Source organism: Macaca mulatta, chromosome 2, assembly GCF_049350105.2.
Source record: "Macaca mulatta isolate MMU2019108-1 chromosome 2, T2T-MMU8v2.0, whole genome shotgun sequence".
In the NCBI taxonomy this organism is placed as follows: domain Eukaryota; kingdom Metazoa; phylum Chordata; class Mammalia; order Primates; family Cercopithecidae; genus Macaca; species Macaca mulatta.
Window position 1 is genome coordinate 77,182,103 of NC_133407.1, and position 19,762 is coordinate 77,201,864.

General features: G+C 32.4%; 1 protein-coding gene across 2 annotated transcripts in view; it reads right to left on the reverse strand.

Moving 5' to 3' along the window:
- BCHE (butyrylcholinesterase) overlaps nt 1-19,762 on the reverse strand; it is a 68,304-nt gene that overhangs the window by 43,979 nt on the left and 4,563 nt on the right. For both annotated transcript variants that reach the window (XM_015131685.3, XM_002808333.4), the window contains exon 2: nt 16,536-18,060. In XM_015131685.3, coding sequence (XP_014987171.1) covers nt 16,536-18,052 — 1,517 coding nt within the window. In that variant the 5' untranslated portion in view covers nt 18,053-18,060. The remainder of the gene's footprint in view (nt 1-16,535; nt 18,061-19,762) is intronic.

A 19,762-nucleotide genomic window follows, 5' to 3' on the forward strand; every position in this document is an offset into this window, starting at 1 on the left:
GAGTTAATCGTATACTAAGTATATAAGATTATTGTAAGTAGTAAATTTAGTAATAAATAATTTGCACATGAAATCTGAGATTGCAGTGTAGTGCTGTAAATAGAATTAGTTTAAGGTTTTACAAATAACGTTTTCTGGTTTATTTTATTCTCCTCTCATTCTCCATTTCAGGGTTCACTAATATGATTCAAAATTTTTATGACTGTCTTCTTTGAAATATTTATTCCCTAGATGTTACCATTTTTTAAGAAGATAAAATGAAAGAAAAATCCAAAAACAATAAAATAAATGCAAATACATAGTTATAACTTTAGAGATTCAGGTTAAAGGAGAAGGCAAACTTAGTTTAGTTATAATATCAATAGTTTAGTTTTTGCTCTTTTTTATGATGTCAATCCTTACTTTCCTCAGCTCACTAATCCTTACTGGAAACCTGAAACGTGCATGCTGAGCCCTGCCTAGCCAAGAGCCTATCTTCAGGAATTCAGCTAAATTTTAGAAATGCAGCTTGTCCCTTGAGTCCCCATTCTCCAGTTCTTGCTGGCCTGATTTCTGTTCTGCCTACCAACCCCTGGGCCCTTTGCTGAACTTCTTTAAACTTCTCTCTGACATATTTTTCAGCTTTTGTCAAAATTTTTTTCCTTCGGGCTACTTCCTGTTCTCTGTAGTCCATAAGCTTGCAGTTAGGTTTACCTCATTTAGTGAAAACAAAGCAAAACACCCAGTTCAATGTGAATTCCAACCAAAATACAAATAATGTTTAGTGTAATTATGCCCCATCAGATTTACGGGGCATATTTATACTAATATATATTATAATTAGTATTATATTTATACTAATTTTTAATTTATACTAATGTTTAATTATAAATATTATATTTATAATATAAGTATATTTATAATACATATTAGTATTAGTATTATATTCATACCAATATATGCTAGTATTGGTATCATACTTACATATTTAAAATAATATATATTACATATGTATTCCTGGTTTAGCTTATTTTCATATTTAACTGAATGTTCTGTATTTTATCTGGCAATATTACTTAGAGTATGTATCTGGAATAATGTCAGGCATATTACATATAGTTTCTCAAATTTCCGTAACAGCCAAGGAGATAGGTATTAACACTTTGATTTTAGAAATTAAAAAAAAAAAAAAAAAAAAACTAAGGTCAAAGGAGATGGAATTTTTACTCTTTTCCTTTCCTAGTGGTATACAAAAATTCTAATAAAGAGGGAGCAAAGTTTAGGGAAGATGGATCTGGGTTCATCCATCACACCACAAAGTTCAATGTGGAGTTCTGTTTTTCACTAATAGCTATGGAATTCTGAGCAGCTTCAGCTCTGTAAGCCTCAATATCCTTATTAACACCTGTTGAGGATGATGATACTTCTTTAGAGAATTGCTATAATCATGAAAGTGAAGTCCTGAGCAAATGTTAGCAACTAATAAATTTAATTGATGTAATTGTTAATATTATAGATTTAAAATTATGACTCCAAAGGCTAACTGGTTGGTACTTTCTTAAGACTATCATACCTACACAATAGGCTGAATTATTATTATTCTTTACATATTACATGAGAAGTATATTCTTTAAGGACTCAATTATTTTTATCATAACATTCATTATATTTTAACAGATTAATTTTCTATTAGACATTACATAATACTTCTATGAATGTTCAAGGACACACAGAGAGCAGCATGTACATGTTTTGTGGCCTCAGGGTCAATATTTTGTCACTACTTATACCAGCTTTCTTATGAGAAGTTATTTTCCCCCTGTTTCTTGTCATGCAATTAGACTGTGACCTCTCAGTTCTGTTGTAAGGTTACTTGCCTTCTGCCTATGCCTTCTTAGAAATTTTTTGTTTCTCATTTGTCTTTCATCAAAAAAAAAAAAAAATCAATGAGTAATTCTCTTAAAATTTAGGGCACACTACAAGTTAATAGGTTTCAATATGACCTTTTCTATGGAATACATATCAAATAAATATTTGTCATACTTTTTTTGATGTTCAGAATATCTAGGATGTTGCCTATTTTTCTCTTTGCTACCTGTCTCTTGATTCCTTTTATTTGAGCTCCACATAGTCTTAATTACTGATGACCTAAGTTCTAACCATGTGGCTTGCATTATATTAATGAGGATAGTTTTCTATAAATAAAGCAAATAAAATTAAGTAGACAGACACGACGCTTACACAAAACCAGATTAATCACTATAATCACTATACCATTCCCATCAGTTCACAATCATGTTGCAATATTCCCCATGAAAAAGCAAAGTCAATAAAAAACACCTCTACCTTCTCTTGTCCAGACATCCCCTGAGTTGACTTCCTGATCCACTTTTGAGTGATGCTCTTTGAAAGAGTTGCCTCAAATTGCAATTACTGATTCCTCTCCTCTCATTCTTATTTGCATCTCTATTAAGGTTTTAGTTCCCACCATCCCATCAAAAAACCATATCTTTGCTACCAATATGTCCACATTTCCAAACCCACAATCATACACGATTTCACATAATTTTCTTTGCATTAATTCTATATTTTATACGGATATTCCTTGGCTGAAATAGTTTCTTTACTTAGTCTTGAGTGGATACCATGTTCTCCTAGTTGCCCTCCAACTCATTTGGCTACTCCATTCTCTCTCTACAGTTTCCTCTTCCTCCTCCCACCCTCTAACCTTGGGGTACTTAGACATGTGTTTTATCTAAAACTTCTGTAAGTAAAATAAACCTGTCTCATGGCTTTAAATACAATCTTCATACTTTTAGATACCAAATTTATAACTTTAGCCCCCTTTTCTCCCTTGAATTTCGGATGTCTTGGCACAATAAAAATTTAAATCTAAATTAAAGAATTTAATTTAAATATTTCTGGAAAAACAGGTCCCTTAAACTTGAAACGTCTAAAATAGCACTTTTGATTTCACTGTCCCAACCACATCCTCCAATAGTTGTCAATAGATCAGGAAATGGTACCTCTACTCTTCTGGTGGCTTAAGTCAAAAATTTTGCAGTATAGTATCCTTGTCTCAATTTATTCTCTTATATTCCACATCCAATATCTCAGCAAATATTGTCAGACCTTCCTTCAACGTATAACCTGATTCTGATCATTTTTTCCCACTTTTACCCAATTTAAGATATATCATTTTTTAATTGGATTGCTGTAATAACTTCCTAGTTCTTCTGTACACTTCATTCTTGTGTACCTACCAGTCAGAGATTTCTTTAAAATGTTTGAGCCAAAATATACTACTCGAATTCCTGAATATTTCATAACTAAATGTCTCACTCAGGAAAGATTTCAGAAACTCATCTAAGCTTAAAATCATATATCTTGGCTCTTTGTACTTCTCTAACTTTACCTCTTATCACTTCCCCTTCACATACCTACTCCAGCCGCACTATCTTTCTTGCTTTTCCTGCAACATCCCAAATACTTTAGTCTTAGAGGACTCTTAGAGGTTGTTCTCTCTTCTGGGAAAATTTTTCCCCAGATACTCACATGATTTACTCTGTCCCTCTATTTTAGTACAACTTTGTCAGAAGCTTTTCATGACCGCCTTACAAATGATAACACATTCTATCTGCATCTTGTTCTATGCTTCTATGTTTTACATTTCTTTTCAGAACTCTCACCATGATAAGACACAGTATGTATTTGTTTCTTGTCTTTTTCCTTCTTCAGATTGTAAGGCCCTTGAGGGTAAAAATTTTCTCTCTGTTCTCCATGCCTCACTGTTTTTTATTTGCTTTGTCATCTTTGCCTATTTATGTTGTGTTTACCGCTGCATCCCTATTACCTCAATAATGCTTGATGCATGTGGGCTTTCAAATATATTTGTTGACTAAATAAATGAAAGAATGAATAAACAAGTCTCCATAATATATGACCTAATCATACAAAAAATTTTAACATACAATTACAAAGTCTTCCATCAAAATTGTAGACTTTTATTTCAAGCAGCTTGAGAAAGCATATATGTATGTATATATGTGTGCGTGTATGTGTGTGTTTGTGTGTGTGTGTGTGTGTGCGTGTGTATGTGTGTGTGTGTGTGTGTATACATATATATATATATATATATTTTTTTTTTCTTTTGAGGCGTAGTTTTGCTCTGTCACCAGGCTGGAGTACAGAGGCATGATTTCGGCTCACTGCAAACTCCGCCTCCTGAGTTCAAGCGATTCTCCTGCTTCAGCATCCCAAGTAGCTGGGATTACAAGCGAATGCCACCACACACGGCTAATTTTTTGTAATTTTAGTAGAGATGGTGTTTCACCATGTTGGCCAAGTTAGTCTCCAACTCCTGAATTCAGGTGATCCACCCACCTTGGCTTCCCAAAGTGCTGCAATTATAGATGTGATCCACCACACACATCCAGAGAAGGTATAATTATAAGGCTTCCAGAAACCTTATCGAATCACCCAAAGCAAGACTAGTATTATGGCTCCTAAGCATAACCTAAAATTTAACACTCATTACATCATTGGGTTATGATGTTTCTTTTTTATGATATATTAAAATATTTTTCCAATTAATATTTTGACTTGTCATAAAACAAATATTATTTTGATATCAATTCCTAGATGTTGATATGCCAAAAACTGTTCAATTTAATTTTTATAAGGTAAAAATTCACTTGTTTTTAAATAACAGAGATTTGTGGATTGGTTAATATTAACATTTCATGTACAATAAGTGTGTGGATCATCTCATCAAGTTAATAGTACCTATTATGGTAAGATAAAAGAATACTAAAAAATATTAACATATAGAAAATAAAGGTGGTGGGGTTCTGCTTTTTAGCACTCTGATCTTGAGTGTTATAGACAGAGAAAGAAAATTGCAGCAGGTATAATTTCTTAAAACTCATCAATCTGACCATAATTATTTTATACTGAAAAGTATTATTTAATAACGTGTGATTTTAAAAGCACTGCACCTTGGAAACAATCTCATGACTTTCATTCAAAAATGTCTATCTGAGGGAATGCTGAAGAATCAGAAGCATATTGTTTTATTAAATTTTATACCGGTTTATAATTACAGCTACAGAAATATTGTTATGATCAAATGTATTTTTCACATTTTAAATAAATACCTAATTATGAAATATGAAACAATGTATATAATATAAACTATAAAAAATAAATAAATAGATTTTGAAATTAGAAATTATACAATGTCTTTTTGGATAAAATTTACCTACTACACTGAGAATGGTAACTTCATAAGTAGGATAAGACATATTTCTGCCAACAATATATTCTTCTTATGTTTAACTACTGTTTTTTCTGATTTTAAGACTACTAAAGTATTATTTTAGGTACCATAATTTAAAATAACTTTTTAAAATCAAGACATGCAGCTGGAAAAATTAACCCACAAAAATGAAAAATTAAAAAATTAAAAGCAAATGTTAGTTGTGTGACCTAAACTTTCCAATCATCAGTTGCTTTATTTGTAAAATAGGGATATTGATGCATTTTACAAAGAGTGGTTGTAAAGAATACATGCAAAGTCTATCTGGAATATTTAGAACCTTGCTTGGATCTTAATGAAACATTTAGTAAGTGGAAACTATCAAAACGAAGAAAATCATGAAGCAGAGGAAGGGACATTAGTGAAGACAGCAACAATACCATCCTATTACCAATCTAGTTGTTGCTTACAGACTTATCCATAGGTATACCCAGATCTATTTGCATCTACAATAAAATACATATACACGCATTACTCACTGGGCAAGTTTTCACAATAACCATGTGAGGTAAGTTTTATTAGAGAAACAGAGACATAGAGGGAACAATTAACTTGGCAACTACGTGGCAAACATGGCTTCAAAATCAAGCTATTTTCCTCTAATGCCATGCACTTTTGATGCATCATGTTATGTTGGAAATTCAGTTAAAAGTCAAGGCCTTTTCTTTGGAGGTGAAATAATAATAATAATAATAATAAATACTTAAGTAGTGTGTGTTTAGGTTTTTAACTTTTTTTTTTTTTCCTTTTTTGAGATGGAGTTTTGCTCTTGTTGCCCAGGCTGGAGTGCAGTGGCACAATCTTGGCTCACTGCAACCTTGGCCTCCTGGGTTCAAGCGATTCTCCTGCCTTAGCTTCCCGAGTTGCTGGGATTACAGGCATGCACCACCACGCCCAGCTAATTTTTGTGTTTTTAGTAGAGATGGGGTTTCATCATATTAGCCAGGTGGATCTCGAACTCCTGACCTCGGATGATCCTCCCGTTTCGGCTTCCCAAAGTGCTGGAATTACAGGCATGAGCCACCACGCCCGGCCTAGGTTTTTAACTTCTAACTGGGACTATTTCAACATTTTTAGAATTAAAAGTAATTAAAATAAAGAGTATTACATGTCTTAAAAATGTTTAAAAAAATATCATTCCAATTATTTTCTAGGAAGTACATTCCTTCATAAATGCATTTACCAGTAAGTCACTCTACTTTTTATAGTGTTCATACAATAAGAAGAGTTTCAACCACAAAAAATAGTTTTTAATGAACACACTTATTTATTTTTAGGCTCTATCTGTTTTGCTGCTATCATTATTTTCTTTTACGCTGTTAACCTTGTCTTCCGTGTTTGTAGTTTTAAAAATATTTTAGGTGTGTTTCTGTCCTTATGTTTTTGCTAAATTCAATAAACAGAGAATCATTAGCCTGAGTCATATCTGATTGTGGAACAGAAAACCCCATACAGAAAAATATTTAAATTCACATTTTATTTACTATATTTTGTTACTTTGTAATATTTAAGCTATTATTTCTGACAGGTCTTTTGAAGCATTATATCAATGTGTACATTCCTGAAATTATTACTTTGATTTCTAAAAAAATGATTTATTAATATCAGACTGAACTTAATATGTACAAGTGGACTGAATGTTATACTTTTTCCAACTAAAAAACATGTGCGGAAACACAGAAAACAAATCAGATTATTTCCAAGTAAATCGATCCTATAAATGAGATTTTCCATGTTTTAATGAGCCATTTTATACTAAGAGTGCATTAGGTGTTTTTTTGCGCTGCACTGTGAGAGAGTATTCTGAAATATTTGATCAAACATATCTCAGCTTTATAGCTCTCTTTATAGATTTGCCCCTTTGGGGGACATCTGATCTCTCTATCTCATTCCACTGTCATTCATTGTAAAATATTGCTGCACTCTGAAATGGTTCTGAAAGTGGTCTTATGTACAGTTTAAATTGTCTCATAACACAATTCTTTCTTTTCAAATACATGACACTAATGGGTATCAGGTTTTTTTTAACCTAGATTAATACTCTATCTGTTAAAATAAGGTAAGTTACAGGAATACTGCAGTTGGCATTTTTGCCTTATTCATTTCTGAGTAACTCCTAAATTAATTTCTAAGGAGAAAAAAAAGGATTTAAAGTGATAGAACATTGATGCTATTATGATAGCAATAACATAAATTCAAGGGTATTAAGCGCTGATTCTTTTTCAAAGTCATGAAAATGTTCCATTGGGTTAATTATAATAATATACCACAAATAATTATAGAATCAGAGGGTAAAAATTTTTTTCTTCACTCTGGAAACCACATGAACTATTATCTGTCAGAAAATCTAATTATAAGTCTGAGAATAATTGGACTAGATGGCCAGATGACAGTCTCACAAACTTAAACTTGCCTCTGAGTCTCATGATGTCTAATTTTAGTCTGTTCTCTGCCCTTACCTCTATAACATTAACCAAGCAGGTATAAGCACACTAACATTTAAAATTACAAGTTTGCAACCAAATGCATTTTGTAAGCATACTTAATGACTGCTTTAAAGAATCCATGGTGAAGGCAGCCTGGCGAATGTATAATACAAGGAAATGAAAGTTAATAGCCTTGAGTCACAGTTAATCTTTGTTCTGTCACCTATTAGTTGCAATTCACTTTTCTTCTGTGGAACACACTTTTCTCACTTAAAAAATGTTAGATAGTCTCATCATTTCAGCATTTTTAAATTCTAATAATAGAATGCACATACCTCACACCTTATTGTTGTGATAGTACACTGTTCATGTTAAGAATATCTTTAACAGTTATTATTTTGATATATTGAAGACACCTCTAAGAATTGTACTGTGGTGAAGTTCTATAATATTTATTATTTGAAAAACATAACAAAATGTAAATTCAATTATACTTTGCAAGTTAATTTCTTGGTGAAGGGATTTGCACAAATACTATATAATAAGTATAAATATATGCTAAATTCCTATGCAGACATTTAGAATGAAGTAGCATGATTTCTCCACCCATAATTTCTTTGACCTTTACCCTGTTTTTCTGTTGTCCTTTAAAAACATGGAATGGTTCCAATAAAAAAAAAAGAGAGAGAGAGCGCGCATCAAGAAAATATACCCATTTGGGAAATAAGTGATGTTAAAATACTATTATTTCAATCCATTTTTTATTGTGTCATATAAAAATATACAAATTAAACGTTAAATATTATTAAATTAAAACTACATTAAAAGCTTTAGAGAATAAATTATTGAGTGTATTTCAGGTATTTTAATGACATTATGGACATCTATATGGCCACCCTTCCTTCAGTGTGGGTGTGTGTATCTCAAATCAGAAACAAAATTGATTCCTTTAGGAATCTGTCAAATCTGCAATTTCTGATTATTACAATTAAAATTTAGTAAAAAGGTGAATATCTATTTTCAAACTGTCCCGATCATTTTAAAATATCTTGTGTATTAACAACATTTGGCTTAGCATGTAATTTAGTCTTACCCACTTCCCATTACAAACATCAAGAACTGTTCTCATTTACTTTTTTCCAGATCAGTTAACTTCAGTAGTGAAAAATTTATTAATACATTTTTGTTCAAGTTTAATAAATCGCTCATTCTGTGATAAATTTCCTTAAAGTGTAAGGGAATACATAATAAATAAAATATTTTGATATGAGAATAGCAGCTGGTGTCCTATGATGTTACTTTCAAATTACTTTGTTAAGTAGCTTGTGATTTTATGATATCAAAACAGGACAAAATAAAAGTGACATGTCAGAACATTTATTCCTGGCAAAAAGCATTAGAAAATATTAATCATTTCAGAGAGGTTCTGAATAAATAAATGATAAATAAATAAGAGGCTCTGAATGAATGAATGAATGAATGAATGAATGAATAAGTATAGAAGCAAGTAAATTGCCTCAATATTGTTTTTTTTTTTTTGAGACGGAGTCTCGCTCTGTCGCCCAGGCTGGAGTGCAGTGGCGCGATCTCGGCTCACTGCAAGCTCTGCCTCCTGGGTTTACCATTCTCCTGCCTCAGCCTCCTGAGTAGCTGGGACTACAGGCGCCCGCCACCGCGCCCGGCTAATTTTTTGTATTTTTAGTAGAGACGGGGTTTCACCGTGGTCTCGATCTCCTGACCTTGTGATCCGCCCGCCTCGGCCTCCCAAAGTGCTGGGATTACAGGCGTGAGCCACCGCGCCCGGCCAATTGCCTCAATATTGAAGTTTACCTGTATTTATTTGAAAGCTTAATTGATTAATTAAGTAGTTTTGAGTCAGGAAATTAAACAATTGTACTTTTTTTTGGCACAGAATCTAAGTTTAATCTTAGATGAGATTAGAGCATGAGAAATAAATAACTGATTTTTTTTAAATAGACAAGAGGAATATAATTTTCTGTCAACAACAAGTTTTGATGGAAATGAGATAGTTATATTTATATTCCCATTTTACAGATTAGAAAAAAATTCCACGAAATTTTAAGTAGTTTGCCTACGTTTACATATACAAAGGATCTGTAGAAAGATTGACACTGGGCACATTACATTGGCTATCACACATGATCTGGAAGGCCGTGTAACTGCACTGTGAATGGTTTTCTCTGAGATTTTACACTGAAGAAGCTCTGAATGAAGATAGTACCAAGGGAGGATATTGTAAAGAAAAGATTATCTGCAGGAGTAGAAAGAAGCTGGAGGGGTTTTGAAATAATGATAACCTCCATTTTATACTATCTTACTAATTACATTTGGCATATTTTCCTTCTTTAGTGCTCTAGTCTTTCTCATAACCCAAGTTTAATTTCACCAATTTTCTGTACCATTGGGATAGTATTGACAATATTTCATTAAGTTCTGATAACTTAATTTTTTTCACTATCAAGTTATTTCTTGGATGGGTGATTGGTAGACGTATTATGTTGTACTGATATTTTTGCATATATTATAATGTAATAGACATAATGCACATATAGACCTGTGTGCTATTTAGGTAAAATTTTAAGTTCATTTCTACAGGTAGCATTAGAGGAAGAACAAAAGCAAATAAAATATATATAGGTAGCAATTCCAGTTAGCAAAGGCCTAAATTATATTGTGACTTCTATTTTGTAAGAAATCTTAAAACACCGAAACTGAAGACACCAAATCTGAATATCCTTTAGTGTTAGCTCAAAATAACCTTTAATTTTATTAAGAAATCGAATTTGAAAACCTTCCATCTCTTTCATAATTTATAAAGTAACTGAAAAATGAGTTTTATATAATTGAATGAGATCTATAAAGGTTAAGATGCCCTTAAAATACCAATGGAGAGGAAAGTGTTGGACTTTCACCTTCATCCATGATAAGGTGAGATTAGCCTTCTCATCATAAACAATTATAATACTGGACAAAACAAACAAGGCAATGAATTTCAGAAACTGGATAATGGGCAATGCAAACCTATGACAGTTAAGAGAAGAGGAATGCCAATTGATAATGGAATAACTGGAAAAATAATCCTTGAAAACTATAAACTATCATTACTGAATCAAGAAGGAATAGATGTCTAGATAGCTCTATATCCTATGAAGTAGTATATTTATAATAAGATATTTTCCCATCAGGAAAACTCCAGATCTAAGTGGTTTCATTGATGAAATATGTTAAATATTTAAAGACTTAAATAATCCCAATGGTATGCAAACTAAAAAATCTTGAGGCAGAAGGAAGATTACTACATTTTTTTTTTTTCTCAGAGATGAGATCTGTTCTGTCATCCAGGCTTCAGTGCAGGGCCATGATCATAGCCCACTACAGCCATGAATTCCTGGGCCCAAGTGATCCTCTTGCCTCAGCCTCCCAACATTTTTTTTTTTTTTTTTTTTTTTAATGTAGAGATGAACTCTCTCACTTTGTTGCTCAGGCTAGTCTCAAACTTCAGACTTCAAGCAATCCTCCTGCCTTGGCTTCCCAAAGTGGCAGGATTATAGGCATGAGTCACCATGTTCAGCCTAAGATTATTCTTACATGAAAGCTTTACAAATAAATTAAAATAAATAAAATTATATACTGATATTCCTCATGAATAAGAGGAAAACATCAATAAATTGTATTATTATTAGAAAGCAATATAAAAATGACACTGTATTATGACAAAGTTGTTTTTATTCCAGGAATTCAAGATTGTTTTAATATAATTCACCACACTAACAAAATTAATGAGAAAACAAAGCAACAAAAACACGATGGTCCTTTCGATAGAAGCAGAAAGAGCATTTGTCACAATTTAATATCTATTTATAATAAGAACTCTCAAGAAATAGGAACAGAGGAGAATTTCCTAAATTTAATATAGGGCAAAACTATAGTTAATACAGACAATACTAAAAAGATGAACTCATTCCCTCTAAGATTTGAAACTATATGCTTTCACATCTATTATTTAATATTGTGCTAACAATCCTAGAGAATGCAATGACAAAATCATCAACAAGAAAACAACAGATATAAATATTGAAAAGGAAGAAGCCGACTGTCCACAACCATTCACAGAAAATAGCTTATGTAACCCCCAAATTAAAAATATTAATAAATCTACTAAACTTTATACATGAAATTAGCAAGGTAGCATGACATAGAAAATCAAGTGTATAGTTAGATACTAGCAAAATCTAAATTTTAGAATACATAAAACTCTTAGGGATAAATTTAGTTAAATATATTCAAGGACTGTACATATAAAACTTTTAAATATTTATAAAAACTAAAAACATAACAAAATAAAAGGAAAGGTAAACCATATTCATGGATTTAAAAAGCAGTAATGTTAATATAAACATTCTCTTTATATTAATCAATAATTTCAACACCTCATCAGCTTTTGTGAAAACTGAGAAACTGATTCTAATCTTTATTTAGAAATGCAAAACTAAAATAGACATAAGTGTTTTGTTTTTTTTTTTCAAATCAAAAGTTTTGTTTGTGAAAACAAAATGTACTCCTTTAAACTCTCCAATTAAAAAAATACTGTGTAGACATACTATATAAGACACTCCAGTACTGGCATAAAAATAGACATAAGACCATTTAGTGTGACAGAATAAAATGTACTCATTCATATCCACACATATATGGTCAGTTGATTTTCAAGAAAGTAGCCTAGGTAATTTAGTAAGTAAAGAAGTGTCTTTTCTAATGAAGAGTGATGTAATATCTGAATACTTATATGGGAAATAATGAACCTCAACCCTTACATTAAAAGTTCACAGGTATGAATTTAAATATATTATGAATCAAAAGTAAAAATCTAAAACCATAAAGCAAAAAAAAAAAAAAAAAAAACAGAAAAAAAAACAGTCTTTACAAATGTTGGTGTAGGGAAATACTTATTTGATAAGATGGAAATAAATTAATAAGCTGAGATTCACTGAAATTCAACATGTCAAAAATCAAAGTAAGATAAAAATTGGGGAAAAATACTGAAAGTACATAGGATATGTATCTTAAATATATAAGAATTCTTACAAGTCAATGAGAGATAAACCCAGTAAAAAATTGCAAAAGATTTAAACATTTCAAAATAGAAAAAATACCAGTGACCAGTTAGCATAAGAAAAGATGTTCCACATCTATATCCATCAGAGAGAAACAAAGTAAAAGCACAAAGAGATGTCATTACAAAGCCAGAAGAACAGCTAAAATTGAAGATTGATTAGTTGCGAGTGATGCTGAAGATGTGAAACAAGTGGGGCTCTGGTACGTCATTGCTTTTGGGAGTATAAAGTTCTCAACTAAGGAAAATGGTTGAACAATTTCTTTAAAAAAATAAGCATGTGCTTATATATGTTCCTGCAATTCCTCTCACTTTTACTCAAAATAAGAGAAAAACAAAATCTTCTACAGATTTTGTACAAGACAAAAGTCTTCCAGAAAAATATTCATAGAACGCTAGTCATAATACCCCCAAAAAGAAACAACGCATGGGTGAATGGATAAACAAGCAGTTATACAATCATCCACAGGAAATAGTACTTAGCAGTGAATAACAAATAAACTCCTTACACATACAACACAGATGAATTGCGGCTCTGTTATGCTGAGCAAAAGAAGCCAGACACATATATAAGCTATGATATATAAGCTATGATATCATGAATATAAAATTCCAGAAAAGGTAAAACTAATCTATAATAAAAATAGAATCAGTGATTGACTGGACATGGGGCGTAAGAGGACTGTTTGCAAAGAGGTGGGGGGACTTTATTCTGAGGCAATGGAATTATGCTTTATCTTTATGGAGTAGTACATATTGGCAAAACTTACTGATCTGTATGTTTATTATGTATATTTTTTATAGTATGTACATTATATTTCAATGAAGATTATAAATAATGCACATAGATTTACTAATTAAGAAGAATTTATCAAAACATTTCATGAATCATGAACTTGAAAACTCATTTTCCTAAATGATAATCATAGCTCCAATTCTACTTTTACTTTCTTAATAAGACATTTTGAAGTTCTGAGGAAGTAGAGACTAGCAGAGTTTCTCAATCTTGGCATTATTTACATTTTGGAAAGAATAATTATATCACTGTGGAGTGCTGCCCTGTGCATTACAGGGTGTTTAGCAGCATGCTGGGCCTTCATCTGTTCCCCCAATAGTGACTCTCAAAAAGGGCTCCAGACATTGTTAAATGTTCCTGGGGGGTAGAAAGAAAGGGTCCTAGGAGGAAAGTCTTTGACCTTGGAAATTACAGATTTGGGACATCAAGTCTGTAGTCAGAAAGATGTGGATAGATTTCCAGACTTAACAGTTGTCAACTTTGTTTTCACTGCAGTTCACTTAATTATTCAAAGCTTCTATATTAATTCACATGTATACTTTGAAAATAGATAATGAACATCAGGATATTAACATTATGCTTGACATCAAATCAACCCTTAACACGAATATATAGTGTTATTATCTCTGTTCAACTGTGCAAATATCGTCTGTGAATAAAATTGCTAAAATAACATCTTGTCATTGCTACACTACTTTACAGTTTAACTTTTTATAGCTTATGAGCTCCATTACATATATTTATTATTATTAAAATGTTAATTTTTATTTATTTCCCATTATAAGGCTAATATTAAATAACCTTATTAAATAATTAATAAAATAAATAATTATTAAATAATTAATCCTATTGTCAAAGATTTTCTTTTTTGGTCTGTTATATGGGTGCCAAAAACAAGGCATTTAACACATCTGATTCTTTGTGTTCTCCATTGTGAAACAAGAAAATGTAAATTCTTTAATTATTGCAACATGCGAAAGAAATGAAGTCTTTTGAAAAATTTAGGTTTCAATAATTTAAAAAATTATCCTTAAATCCTTAAATTATTTACAGTCCCTAGAATTTAAAGAAAGAAATAAAAACATATATAAATGATGCAATATGGATAAAGCCTCGAGGGAGAGAGCAGAATGAGATATAAGTAATTCTAATATAGCTCTAAAAATAAGCTGATGCTTCATTCCTTGAGCAGAAATTTATGCTGATGTTGACAAAGAATTAAATATTTTACAGCCACAGGTAATATAATAAACCACATATCTTGAAAAGGCAATATAATATTTTTTACTCATACTACCTTTTACCAGCTCTCATTCAATCATTAGCCAAATATTTGTTAAGTATGATAGATACCCATCATAGTAATTCAATGAATATCAAATCAAAACCACAGATTCTGTTTCAAGAGGGTAGTTTAGTATAGTTGAGGAGGAACAGCTTACAATGAAAGAGGAAATAGACCAGTTACAGTCAACTTCTGTGAGAGTGAACAATAGGTCTGAAGCAACTGCACCTCTAGTAATTAAAGAAATGCTGCATGAGATGTGTAGTAGATTAAGACTTCAAAAATGTAGCACTTTGTCATTAAAGAGGAAAGAGGTGTTTTAAACAGGGCATATTGCTAGAAGAAAGTTCTAAGGTGCAGTTAAGCTGAGAATCTTTAGTATTAGTGAGATAACTGGCTCACCCAGAACCTGGTGTTACTGAGTAATGTGAGTTGCAGCAAGATTATAGAGGCCTTTCAATGTTGGGTGGAAGAATTATAACTTTTTCCACAGTGAATAAGTATTAAACAATTTGAAAAGAATTGTACAATTGATATTGTAGAAATATACATACAGTGACATGAAGTACAAAGAATTCCAAATGGAGGGTGGAAAAGAACACCAGAGAGCAGTAATGTAACTATCAGCGTTTTGTTTAGTTATAAAAGATAGTGTGAAAGACTGAATTACTGCATCAATCAATTTATGATTTATGTAAACACTTCTTGTATAAATAAATTTCTAAATTTCTGTTTTTTAAAAATTATTCACATTGGTACAATTTACTCCCATGTATAAAATGTGGTTTTGGTTTACAAATGTAGTGGAAGGAAAAAAAAATATTTTCTATAGATACATGCATGCATTTAAAAAATATATTGTAAATGGTTATTTTCTTCTGACTCTTGAGGACATAATATCACAGTATTTATAATATGTGGGGGAAATATGTTATTTGTAATGTCTCTGATTATCTAATATCAGCCATAAGACTGCTCGGGTGGAGAACAGCTTAACTAAACCCTCGTGGCCCCAGTGAAACACAGGCTGCCTCAAATCTGAACAGGTCTATTAGGAAAAATATAAAAACCAAACAATACAATGGCAAATGTTGTGTATTTTGGGTAATCTGAGGGCCAATTGCATCACCACCATGTTCCTTCAATTTCCTAAGCAGAGATGTATTACTTCATGTATCAGGTATCACGGTACCAAGCTGAAGAACTTGGAAAGAAATAGTCCTACTCTGACCTCAATCTGTGAACTTTGTAAAATTGCAGGTTAAAAAGTATTCTCACATTAATTTTAGTTCTCCAACTAAGCATCTTTTTCTATACAAACTTCGGCTAACATTGTTGAAATGCTTTGAAATATTCTGGAGATAAAATCGGAAGACTTTTTAAATAAAATTTCTATGATGATGATTTCTTTTAAACACTCTGACACAGGGAGTTGAAATGCACTTCATAAGAAAAAATAAAACCAGCTTTGGTACAAATAGAATAAATAATTAAAACATTTCTGTGTCTTTATAATAAAGTTTTCCCCAGAGACCAAGCAAAACTAAGCAAAACAGATCAAACCAAGTCAGAGAACAACGACAAAAATCAGCACTTACCCATATTTTGCAAAATTTGCCCACCGTTTCACTATGGATCTACTCAAAATTTCCTCAGCTTTTGTGTAATTAACTCTTCTTTCCAGAGGTAAACCAAAGACAAATTCAATTTCATAGCCATGCATCACTCCCATCCATTCTGGCCACGGAAGTTTGGAGGATCGGTGTTCAAAATAGTAGAAAAAGGCATTATTTCCCCATTCTGAGAACTTCTTGGTAAACTCCAAGGCAGGGCATATGATATTATAATCCCCAACAACATCATCCAACGCCTCACGGTAGTTTTCAGGTCTCTGATCATCTACCCAGTCTGTGTAATGAAAAAGGATGGATTCCTTTCCAAACTCACTCACGCCTGGAAAAAATATTTTTAAACCTTCCTGAAATTCGTTTCTAGTTATGATACTATCGTTATCTTTGCTGAAGCCAGGAGCACCATAGACTAAAAAAGCTGTCCCTTCATCTTTATTAACACCCACCAATATCTGGGTTTTTTTAAATTGTCCAAGTTCAAGTAATATGTCTGGCATTTCAGTGAGAAAATCACCATCCATGGTTGGACCGAAGTTTACTGACAAGAGAGTCCCATAGGGGACAACAAATGCTTCATTCAGAAGAATTTCGTGGGGATCTTTATTTCTAAGGCACTTGACTATTTCAGTCTCATTATCTCTAGAGCAACCAGTCAATTTAGCCAAGGTCAATGTTCTGTTCCTAGCTTCATAAAGAGATGTTACTGCCCAAGGAGCATTAGAGGATCCACTTTGTAGAATGGCTCTGGTGAACAATGGATGGCTTCCAGGAGAAAGCAAATGCAGGCTAACTGAAGCTGCTCCTGCACTTTCTCCAAAGAGAGTTACACTTTTAGGATTTCCACCAAAGGCTGCTATATTTTTTTGAACCCACTGAAGAGCCAACTGTTGATCAAATAAACCCATGTTCCCTGGAGCCTCAGGATTTCCTGGCAAAGCTAAGAATCCAAGGGCACCCACCCTATAGTTCATTGACACTACAATAACTCTTTCAACTCGAGCCAGAAACTTGCCATCATAAACATGTAAAGATGATGTTCCAGTCTGAAAACCACCACCATAAATCCATATCATTACAGTAGCATTTTTTGGTTTAGGTGCCGGAATCCATACATTTAGATATAAACAGTCTTCACTGAGGTCAGTGTTTGGGTTCCACATCTCTGAACCATGGAAGCCTGGAAAACTTTGATCTATGTTCTGATAGCAAGAATTTGCATATTTTGTGGCATTCCAAATATCAGACCACTTGGTCAGAGACTGTGGCTTTTTGAATCGAAGTCTACCAAGAGGTGGCTGTGCATAGGGAATTCCAAGAAAGGCTGTTACCGTGCCACCAAGAACTGTTAAGTTCATCCCTCTGACTTTTCCATTCTTTGTTGCAATTACGATGTCATCTTCAGTATGTGACTTTCCAATAAGCATGCAGAGCAAAAGAAACCAAAAGAGTAATCTGATGCATATGATTGTGACTTTGCTATGCATATTGATTTCTGAAAGAGAGGTAAGTATAATGTTTTATAAGCCTTCTGCATACAGCATATTATACTTTACTGATGATAATTATCTAAAATATAGTAGTTAGTAATTCTACAAATTATGAAAACAAGAGATATTTTAGTTTTCAATTTAGAAAAAAAAATAGTGGAATGGAAAATAAAAAATATTCATTTTGGGGATATTTATTGCTAAAGCTTTGTAAGGAAGAGCTAGTAGAATGTTTGTCTTAGTCAAATTTAATATTACTTCTGACTATATGTACAGTTCCACCAAAAAAGCAGTAAACAGTAGTCTACCGACATCAGATATAATTTCTACCTTGGTAAGAGGAGAAAATACAAGTTCATATATTCTCTGAAATATCATGACTGGCTGGTTCTTGGCAGCACTGTTAAGTAGGTTAAGAATTTTTAAGGATCAATAGATTGTCATTATTGTCCTTTTCTGTTTTCTTTGTCTTTTCGGTGGTCCCTTTTGCCAAGTGATATCTTCCTCTGTACGGTATCTTCCTCTAGTATATAAACTGAAGATAATTTAGACAAATTATTCATAGAATATTAAGTAACGAATATATGGTAGTCACCATTATTCTACAAACTGTGAAAGCTAACAAACATGCCACCACTGGTAAGGGCTATGGAAAAATAAAAAGTGAAGGCTGAGGATATATTCCAGGTAATTTCTCTAAAATTTAATAAACATGAGGGACTCTGTATAACATTTATAATGTCAATAGAGAGAAGCAGGGGCTAGTATTGTAATGTCTGGGAGAAGACTGTGGCTTAAGAGGAATTTTATACTCAGTATTACTCAACTATGTATTAAGATTTGTTATAGCAATTTGTTAACAGATTAAAGTATATGCAACTAGTGAAGCTAAATGTGTTAGCACAGTCAGAATTACTTGCATTTTTATAGTGGAAAAAAATGACTGAAATTACAGGATCGAAGCTTAGAAACTATTGGGCCACATGGCAGAAGCAAAAATAATCTTTGTAACCTACAAAATCATAAGTATTTGACATTTATGAAATATTAAACAATATTTAATGGATGACATAGACTATTGGGGAGATCAACGTTTTATCAGAAATTCATAATGCAGACATGAGTTTCTTTTCAATAAGAAAGAAATTAAAAATCAGATTTGGGAACTGTGACAAAAAGGGACAGCAAAATGTAATGCAAATATCATTTAAAAGAACTAATGCCTTTTTTTTTTTTTTTTTTTTGAGATGGAGTCTCACTCTGTCACCAAGCTAGAATGCAGTGATACGATCTCAGGTCACTGCAACTTCCACCTCCTGGGCTCAAGCGATTCTTCTGCTTCAGTCTCCCAAGTAGCTGGGATTACAGATGTGTGCCACCACTCCCAGCTAATTTTTGTATTTTAGTAGAGATGGGGTTTCACCATGTTGGCCAGGCTGGTCTCAAACTCCTGACCTCAAGTGATCTGCCTGCCTCAGCCTCTCAAAGAGCTGGGATTACAGGATGAGCCACCACGCCTGGCCATAAAAGAACTAAAGTGTTTATGTAACTGAAAGAAACCCGACTAAAATAGTCAATTGCAAATACTGATTCTCATTCACATAATAATAACAAAGATCCATTAATGTACAAAGTCTTTCCTTTATTTTTTCTCAAGTTGCAATCCAACCTACACAACCAATGAACGAATCCTACAAACACTAAGCA